Source organism: Mycetomoellerius zeteki, unplaced genomic scaffold (assembly GCF_001594055.1).
Source record: "Mycetomoellerius zeteki isolate Tzet28-1 unplaced genomic scaffold, Tzet1.0 scaffold47, whole genome shotgun sequence".
Classification (NCBI taxonomy): Eukaryota; Metazoa; Arthropoda; class Insecta; order Hymenoptera; family Formicidae; genus Mycetomoellerius; species Mycetomoellerius zeteki.
Window position 1 is genome coordinate 269,464 of NW_017257468.1, and position 10,459 is coordinate 279,922.

A 10,459-nucleotide genomic window follows, 5' to 3' on the forward strand; every position below is an offset into this window, starting at 1 on the left:
ACTGATTTGTAAATTATTGTAATTAACCACTATGCATTTAAAAAGATTTACAGAAAAGAACTTTAATTTATAGCATAGCTTAGTTTTTAAATAATTTATATATATATATATACTAAATAATTTTTATATTAAATACATAATACAGGATATGTCTATTTCTTTTATGAGGACTCTCGTATTTTATTTATCCGTTTTTAACATGCATTAAATTTATCAGATGGTATCTACAGAAATTACGTAAATTAATGAGTTGGTCAGAAAGTTTGTGCCATTTTTTTTAGCTCAAAATTATATTTACAATATCTTCGTAAAAAATAAACAAAATTTAAATTTAGAAAACTGGTTTTGAAGCTTGAAATCTCTACTTTCGAGAGGTTTATTATGTTTTTTGAGTTTCTGTGAGTTTGGTAATTTTTACATACAGAAAACTACGAGCTGAAAAAGATTAAAAATTTTGTTCTCACTTCAGATCTATCATTTGTCCAAAAAAAATTTGCGAAAAATTTTCGGCTTTCCATCCAAGTGAAAGCTTAAAGTTTTCCCTATAAAATCGTTTTTTAAAAATGTTCCTAAGATTTTTTGTTACCGAGAGTTATCGCGAATTAAATAAAAGGAGGATTTTGACTTTGATTGCCCATAATTTCGTTAAAAATCATCGTACCGCAATTTAAAAAACAAAACTTTTTAAAACTAAAACTTTGCTCTATCGAATGGTATAATGACAACAAATATATTCTATGTATAATTTTGAGCTAAAAAGAAACGGCACTAACTTTCTAACCAACCTAATATTATTTAATAAAATCAAGAAAATTTTATTTATAAGGTAAACGCTATTTCAAATATATATACAACAAATTTTAAACTTATTTCTACCAAGTCCTCGGTAGTATAGTGGTCAGTATCCCCGCCTGTCACGCGGGAGACCGGGGTTCGATTCCCCGCCGGGGAGATTTTTTTTTAATCACAATTACATTCTTATACATCTCTGTATATATAACGAAAAAGATTGCCATAATTATATTATAAAAGTTTAATCCTAGAGTTAAAATATATACTTCTAGTCTTGATATTTTAATCTTTATGATTATAAACATATTAAAACGCAGTTTTTCAAATAAAAATTATTTCGAGTGACTTGTCGCTGATATAAATTCCAAAAGTTATAAAATTAGAGTGTAATATATTATAAAACTATGTTTTATGGATTTGGAAATCTAGTTTATGCTAGTAGTTCTTATACTCTGTAAGTAAAGTTCTTCACATCGCATCGGTGGTTCAGTGGTAGAATGCTCGCCTGCCACGCGGGCGGCCCGGGTTCGATTCCCGGCCGATGCATTTCTTTTTGTTTTATTTCTTTTTATATCGCATAATATTGTACGCTTAGTTATTATTTAATTTAGATATTATATTATATTTAATTATACACTTATTTAATTTAATAAATTTTACAATTTTTATATTCTCTTAAACATTCAATACTAATTTTTAAAGAATTCTTGAAACTGTAATTTCCAAATTTTTGCCATGTATAATTAATGTAAATGCATTTTTTCTACTTATTGTACAATATTTATCGTTGTAACTTCAAGTAATTGAAATTAAAATATTTCCAGTTTTAATATTCTATTTTGAAAAAATACATCGAATATGTAGGAATTTTTTGAATCGCAGTTTCTAAAGATGTATCTTATTATAGCAGCTAATTGTTGATCATAAACCAAGCCCCGATAATTTATCGTCATTGATACAATGGGCGTATAGCAGATCATCTTACAATTTCTCACATATTTGATCTTCGTATTCAGATAAAACTGTATTACATATAAAGTGATGGAAAAGTTTATTTTATTTAAAAAAAAATAAAAATTTTATTCGCAGGAACTTAGATAACATGTATGTTGCATAAGATACCTAAAATAAGTCTTTACATATTTTATATCGAAAAGATGTCTAAAAGACATTTTTTAGATACCTTATGTAACATGTATGTTATTTAGGAAAAAATAAATATATGTACTGCATATAATCACATTATGTGGGTTTTTTTTACATACGTTTCGTTTGGATATTAATTTCGAGAAATTAATTAGAACGAGTCACAGAAGTATCGCTCTCATTCTCAGAAAAACATTACAGCTTATCTGTATTATTAATTATAGCTCTGTTTATGTGTCACTGGAGATTCTGTTAATCCTTTTACTTTCTATAAACTAATTTAATTCCTGATTAGATCGCTAATGAAAATTTTCGCTAATGAGAAAAGTCGCTTATTTAATTATCATAATTAATCATAAAGGACTAATAAGTTTCTACTCATAGTTGTTGTTTATTATATTTTATTTGTATTGCACCTTATAAAAAGTTGATTACAACAAATCAAATAAATAGAGTACTTTAAATAGGTACGTGAATCAAATCGTAGGAAGTTAAATTTAGGCGCGGAGAAAGTCAATCCGTTTTACAATCGCATATATATATATATATATATATATTCGCAGAATAATAAACATAAGATTACAAACAGGAATTAAAAAAAAAAACGCAAACGCGCAGAGCGCGTTCACCATGATTCGCGCTGTAAAATTGGACCCTATAACCAACTTTCTTCACAAATAACTAATAAAACGTCGAGGAAGAAGAAAAAAAAGATTGTTGGATACGTATCTCTCGCTTCTGTTTCTGAAAATTTGTCGTACAATTTTTTATAGTTTAAAAGTGGAGGAATTATCGCGGCTGTTTGATAACCAAATAATTCGACAAGGGAAAAAAAAATTATGTAGGGGTGTAGATCAATTTTTAAGAAGCCACCTAAAATCGATTTCTATATACACTTTTTTTTCTTCTTCTCCATCGAAGATATTTTGGTGAATAAACAGTTAACGAAGTTATGTGTATGTATATGTTTGTATACCGGTTTTAATTTGTCACTCTGATGACTCATAATATTGGACGCGTAATATTGGATATTAGTATAATGATACCTTTTACTAGATTATTTTTGCTAGAATGTAATTAGCGGAATAAGTGCGGGCCTAACGAGACAAACATTCATAATGTGATAACGATATTGATTTATATATTGGGTTAGCAGGATAGTGACTTTTTACAGTTATCGATGCGATCGTAGTAGACAGATGTAGGACCGGCGTGTTGTCTCGCAAAATGCAAATAGAGAAATCGAGGTTCATAGCTTATAAGCGTTACGCATCATTAAGTCGAAATATGCGTCATTGTCTATACTCGCGCTAATTACGCTGTAATAATTCATAAATTCCTCTTGCGTTACCTGCAACAAAAGGAAAAATAATAATAATAGAAAGTGAATAGATAATAATGATATCGAATTAACAATAATAATGCGAATGATCATGATAATGATAAGCGAATTATTTGTAGATAAATAATAATACGTATATCATATTCACATAACAATATAATAAATCGAGAAATCTCTTATTATAATAACATATTATTAAAATAAAACTTTTATCAATTGATAAAAATATATCTATATATCTCTTTTCATTATATATAAATGATTTACATTATAACTTTGCCGTAACGGATTTTTAAATAATTTCTTGATATCTTTAAATATAAGTTATTAAATAAAAGTTTATTAAATAAAAGTTGTAGAGTTTGAAGAGGATCATCAATAAAATACTTAGATTTTGGATCCAAGGATTTATTGATTCACTCGGAGGATTTGAACATCAAAATATTTATTTCAAATGTGATCTCTCTCAGCTAGTAGCGTTATAGTTTCTTGATATCACTTTTCCAATGTAGCACGTTCCCTTGTGAAATAAGAGACTAGAAGAATACGTGAGAAATATCGTAAAACTACTTACGACACCGTCTTCGTTGCCTCCGTGCTCGAAATTCGAGAGGAACTTGTTTAGGATACTCTCTTCGCTTTCCTCACCGCTGATATAACGTGGATGACATTTCACATTGTAAACTCCTCGTAGATCGTCGATGGTGATCCGCCCATCGCCAGTCTTATCCAATTTTTGGAACGCTTGATCTACTACATTTCTGCGACTTTGATTCATTGGTGGCTGATAATAAAAATTATTTCATCAATTTAATTAATAATTCCTACGATTACACACATTTACACGTATTATATATATTTTATTGCTCCTTTTTATATTTAGATTCTTATCGTCAATTTTTAAATACGATTTTTCATTTGAAAGACGCATACAACGTTTCTTTTAATTAAACATTTATCTTGATCAAAATCAAACAGCGCTAAAATAAGCGATAAGTAAAATTTAAAAAATATATGAACTCACTCTTATGCCAACGATAAACTCTTCGACGCTGATGTTCGCGTCCTCGTCAGTATCAAATTTCTTAAAGACTTCGTTAATTTCATCTTCAGAGAGTTCCAATCCGGTTTCCTCTAGACCCGTTTTAAACTCTTCAAAATTTAACTTCTTGTTGCCATCATCGTCCATACGACGGAATACCCTGAAGTAAATAACGCGAGATTTAAATGTCTCAGCATGTTACATAAGTATATAGGCAATACAAAGGTCGAGGACAGTAATATCAGGCTGATTCATGTGTGATAAAAACCGTATCATCATCGCATGCACACATGATATTGAATCATTATTCGCAAATTATTAATATTAAAGTTTGAATCATTTTGGATTTAATTTTATCCCTGTTATCTATTCCTGTGTATTCACATTCTTTTTTTGCAATTTTTCTTTTCAGCAGTCATTTAAATTTAAATCCATTTTGTTAAAATTACTATTTTATAGCTTTTACTTAGAATCTGTCGTTCCTTTATTGGGATTATATCCATGTCTATTGTAGACTAACTTTAATCTCAGTTTAATTTACTCTCTAAATTTCTTTTATTCTCAGAATTTTGGAAGAAGATAAAAAATAAGTTCAGCTGAGATTACAATTAATTTATATTACCACTAAACATATTTTCCCACCTTGATTTTTGAATGATTATCTTGATTTTCGAGTTATTAGCATGAATGAATTAAGTAAATATTATTCTATTAATCATCAAAAATGAAATTAATTTAACTAAATAAAAAATCGTCAAAATTCTCATGATTTAAAGGGTTTTTAAAAATAAAGAATTATATGGAACACAAAAATGACAAAAATGATATTTGATCATGTTGAGAATTTTGCCGATTATTTAACCTTCCGATATTATTTAATTAGTTAATAATTTCGTCAAGTTAAAAAATAAGTTTTCCTCTTTTCTGGGAAATTTTCTTTTAAATTATATTACTTTTGAAGTAACGAAGCTGCAATATGTATAATATAAAATTTTGAGCTAAATATTGTTATTAAGCCTAACATTTAGAATATTAGGAAAGAAAATTTAAATTCTTTATTTGTGTTTTATAATATAAAAGAATCAAAGTCTTATTTTAAACGAAAATCTTTTCTGAGTTGTATTGGAAAGACACAATCTTTTTCAAATTATACTTAAGATTAAATACTATATTTAAAAAGAAATATCGATTAGAGAACGTAGTCAAATGTATGAGAAAAAAATTGAAAAAAGATAATTTGGGACACGATCTAGTTATAAGAAAAACGAACATAATAAGAAGTTGTTTCGCCCTGTGATTTTGCAATTGCGTTTAATAACAATAGATATTAAAGAGTGCTTTCGAGACTCACCTACCCAAACCAAGAATGCCATTGGCACCCCTAGCTAGGCAAAGTAGACGTAACTTCTCAATGGAATCCGTGGTGTTGTGTATGGCCCGTTGGGCCTTGTTGATCATCTCAGTCTCCTGTCGCGTCGTAGCACTCTGTGGTCTAAAGCTGAACATTGCTGGAAAGGAAAACGTCATTCGCTCACGTGACAAATATGAGTCAGGTGCAACACGTAGAGAAAAGAGAGAGGGACAAGAGCGGGAGCGAGAGAGTCGCTCGCGTTTTCATTCCAAAAGTGGACATTTACAGGTGAAGTAACGTGATGCTACGCAACGTCTCGAAAGATCCAATATTGGGTGCTTTCCGTTTGGTGACACAATTGTCTACACAAACGTTCTATTTTTGTTACTGTTTGTATTGCCAAGAAAGATCGAATAATGTTCGTGTCGATTTGTATCATTAAATAGGAAGCACCCGTTATTATTGGAGTGCAAACATTCGTGTCTGTTTTATTATTCGAAATTCACGCAATCTGCAATTTATTGTTAGTTAAAAATGAACAAAATTTAAATGAAAAAAAAAGGGTTTTAAAGCTTAAAATTCTACTTTCGAAAAGTCACTGTGTTTCATGAATTGTTGTGAATTTATTAATTTTTATATATAGAAATGATATGAAAAAAAATGAACCAACTGATAAAAATAATTCGGCTCAGGTACCTTATATCTTTCTTCTCTCTTCGTGACATTATTTTTATCAGTTGGTTCATTTTTTTGCAGAAATTAATAGGAATTATTTATTATTTGCAAGAAAAGCAAGTCGAAGTTAGATTTAAATTTAAATTTTACAAATATAATTAATATATTTAATGTATTTAATTAATATGTTTAAAATAATATAATGTAAAAAAATTTAGGATTATAAAATTCCATCACCGAGATACATATTTTGCTTTAGATTCCACTTCGCTCATGTGATATAGAATCGAAAACGATTTTATTTTAGAATTATAAATTCTTGATTGTGATTTAATAAAATATCTTTTCATACCCCAATTTGATTGCTAATTGTATTAAAAATCGGTAAGAAACATTGAACGCGTGTATATCTGATCTACATATCTTGACAGAAATGCAATTTTGCGCATGTAGTGAGATGCATAGTGATAAGGTTTTTTACTATCATGCGCACAAAGGTAGATAAAAAGTGGGTTATTGATTAACTTCTGTTGCTAACTTGTCACTTTACGAATAATAGTGGTTTATTTTTGCATTGCAACATCGACGTTCACGTTCCCTGTCATCGACCGCCATATGTGGAAACAGCCATTCGTTAATAGTCTAATTATTTCATGAAACTTGTTTTTCGGCTCGCCATGAGAGACTGTAAATAACTTCCTATTAAATGTAATTTAAAAGTTCGAAAGATTTATATATATTACTTCAAAGAAGGCTTGAAATAATTTTTTTTTTCATATCTCATATAATATTAAAAAATACTATTTTCGACATATTATCGACAACTGCGTAAAGATAACAATGATACCTTGATATTAATTGACTATGAAGATATATTTAAAACATAGATAGAAGAATAAATAAGTATTATAAAGATAGAAAGAGAGGCAGGAAGTAGTGCAGTCATAGCAATTAAAATAGGAGTTCGTATGAAAAAGATATGGATGGATGAATAAAGTAAAAACAAAGTTTGTCAACCAAGTCCCATTCTTGGCTTTATATAAATGCTGAACAGAATAAATTTTATCTCCGTTCTATTTATCTCCGTTATTCCATTTACGTGTTGACTCACCTACTCACTATGATTAAAAGGGATGCTGGAGTGACCAAATTACAGTCGTATAAAAATCTTCGAATTGACTGAACGAAATAAAAAATCCTTTTACAGGATTAAAGTAAATGCAAAATTAGGAGGTGGAGTGGATTTTATATTAAAATAAAAAAATATTAAAAAATTTTTTAACTTTTTTTCGATTTTAGTACAAGGTCTACTGCACCACCTCCTAATTTTGCGTCTACTTTTTATTCCGTTCAGTCAATTCAAAGATTTTTATACGACTGTAATTGAAATGAATGTAAGACAGATAGCGCTGGAAAACTATAGTTAAGGCGCATCCTATTTTTCTCTTTTGTTAATAAAAAAATACATTATCCCTATTTCAATAATGCTAGTCTCGTTATTCCGATTTTTTTCATAATGTAACAATTATTACACGCTCGTAGAGAAGTATAGTTCATTCAGACAATTCACGAGAAATTGCGATGGAAAGATGAATATCAGAAAGAATATTCGAAAGAATTTATCCGACTATCTATCTCTACCAATTTAATTTAATTGTAATTTCGATTCGACTAAGATTCATAGTCCATTCTTATTTTAAGATTGCAATCTTAAGTAATGTCTTAAGATGTTAATACAGTCCTTTGATTGGCTTATGACATCTTAAGACTATACTTAAAACAATCTCAAATATAAAAATCGACCATAAATACCAAGAATATCTTAGAAAAAGATGAAGAGCAGGTTGAATCGAGATTAACATTAATCTACATTGGTAGAAACGGTTACAAACGTTCTTCCTTTCACATATTTCGCGCGGCATCACTCACCTTAGCTCGCGGCTTCCGGTGAACGAGATGGAGAACGCTGAAGAACGCAGTGGAGGACGCGCGCGTGTGCAGTGGAAGACGACAGATGGTTCACGAGATCAGTGGAAGGAGGAAGGAACCTGGCTTACTCCTCGCAAGAGGAAGCGGAGGAGGCAGCGGCGACGTTTTTTCCAAGAGGACCGGAAGGCGAGTGACGGTCCGTCCACATGGCGGTTCACCGCGAATCCTATAGCATCCTATAGCGCGACGACGGTGACAATAACGACGACACACGTTACGTATAACGTACACACCCTGGACGATGTATGGGAAGAGACTATACACTGCAGGGCCCTCGGAGCGTCACGATGTATCCATAACGACCGATTTGTCACAACACGCCCATTGCATCCGCTTCGCAAACCGCGCCGATTGCAAGCGTGACCAATTGATTGATCGATCGCCGATACCGATTGTTTCCTCGAGGGGCGAGGTCGAAGAAGAATCGGAGAACGCTCGGGGTTGAGGAAATAATCGCCCGGATCGTCGTCATTGTCATTTACGGTCGATCGCTTTGGTTTAGTCATTACATTGAAAAAGATACTTATTATACTAATTATTTATTTGTCAGATCACTGAGGAAAATTTCTGATTATCTATCAGAATATTATTATAAATAATTAATTTGAAAGTTTTGTACGATCGATATAGATTCTTAAATTCAAGGAGCGTCTCACTGGAGCAAATTCAAACACGAACTGTTTAACATGGATTGAGTAAATTTACTGAAGACGTTACCTAAATAATCCATCAACTCTTTCTTGAAATATAATATTACCCAATAAGATCCAGAGGACATATATTTTTTAATATATGTCCGATTTCCAATTTAAAAAATAAATCATCCTTTGAAAGTTTTTTATGATTAAAATTTTTTTCCAACATCTTCGAAAATATCTTGCATCACAAAATATTTCAGATAGAGCTTCTTTGACTTTGAAATTAATTAAGAAAATTCCCATTAGGTTATCACCTAATTGTTTATTTTACCGATATGCGAAAATATCTTGACCTCTTTATTAACAGACCTAGATTGATATCGATAAACTTAGACTCTACAATGATAAACTGAGACCAAACAGCATTCGCAACAGAAAGTCCGGCAAGTAAAGAAATTATCGTACATATTTGATCAATCCTACCTAGAGCACATCGCGTAACATAGTTGCTAGCTAACGGTGATGTGTACGCAATATTATGTAGCGTTCCACGTTCTTGAACTTTTACATTTATTTATTTTTGCACGATCGTAGACCAATTTCACAACTATGTAGCAGTAGGACAGCACGACAAAATAACATACGTGGCCAAATGTCAGTTGACAACGACAGTTTATCAAGAAAACACTGTATATATCCGAACAATGCAGTGAGAATAGACAAACAATACATATTTCTTAAGAGCAATATTGTCTGAATACTTTATTAACTGCAAGTTGAAAGATAACCATTTTCTTATTAGATACGCTTATTAGATATGTAAAGAAGGTAAAGAATATTGTGATATCTTGAAGATATCTAAAAGACGTTTTAACAATAAAATGACGTCTTTAACGTCAAAATTATGACATCACTACATATTTAAGACATTCACTTTCAGACATTTGAGAATATAAAGTAAGCTGAAAGTCTTGAGAATAAGAAAGAAATGCGGAAATGAAAGAAGAAAAACACGAAAGAGAAATCGAAACTACTTACAATTATGTCAATAATTTAACATTTACATAACTTTTAATTAGTAATCTATTTCTGATAATTATATAAAAATATATCAAATGAAAGTTTCTATAAAAATTAATATCTTATTGCTATTTTTCTTCTTCAAAGATACAGCCCATTTTACAACATTGTAAAATTGTGCTAATATTTTCGTTCGTTGCTATATACAAGATTACATCACTATATCGATTTATTAAATATAACTCCTATAGTTCTTATCTCATCCTACTTTTCATAAAACTTCGCCTTAATTGTGTGTCATTGTAATTTTGAAATATTGAAAATATTCAAATTGCCAAACTTTAACACAGTATATTTATTATTATTACAGGCCACGTTTAAGGAGGTTCTCCAGTCATTTGACATAATATAGGAACTTGATCAAATTTTGAGAATAAATTTGTTATAAAAATAGAGGCATTCCT

General features: G+C 30.3%; 1 protein-coding gene and 2 non-coding genes across 4 annotated transcripts in view; 2 read left to right on the forward strand and 1 right to left on the reverse strand.

The window, feature by feature from the left end:
- The first annotated feature begins 880 nt into the window (after positions 1–880).
- TRNAD-GUC (transfer RNA aspartic acid (anticodon GUC)) lies at positions 881–952 on the forward strand. Its single transcript has one exon. It is a non-coding gene; the product is annotated as a tRNA-Asp (tRNA).
- A 315-nt stretch (positions 953–1,267) lies between these two features.
- TRNAG-GCC (transfer RNA glycine (anticodon GCC)) lies at positions 1,268–1,338 on the forward strand. Its single transcript has one exon. It is a non-coding gene; the product is annotated as a tRNA-Gly (tRNA).
- A 1,040-nt stretch (positions 1,339–2,378) lies between these two features.
- Positions 2,379–10,459, reverse strand: part of LOC108727081 (calcyphosin-like protein) — a 9,942-nt gene continuing 1,861 nt past the window's right edge. Inside the window, exons 1-5 of one of the 2 annotated variants that reach the window (XM_018455000.1) lie at positions 8,278–8,582; positions 5,674–5,830; positions 4,305–4,482; positions 3,855–4,064; positions 2,379–3,289 (exon numbers count right to left, since the gene is read on the reverse strand). In XM_018455000.1, the coding sequence (XP_018310502.1) occupies positions 3,188–3,289; positions 3,855–4,064; positions 4,305–4,482; positions 5,674–5,828 (645 nt within the window). In that variant the 5' untranslated portion in view covers positions 5,829–5,830; positions 8,278–8,582 and the 3' untranslated portion in view covers positions 2,379–3,187. Of the gene's footprint in view, positions 3,290–3,854; positions 4,065–4,304; positions 4,483–5,673; positions 5,831–8,277; positions 8,583–10,459 lie in introns of those variants that run through there. The other variant, XM_018455001.1, reaches the window with a different exon arrangement.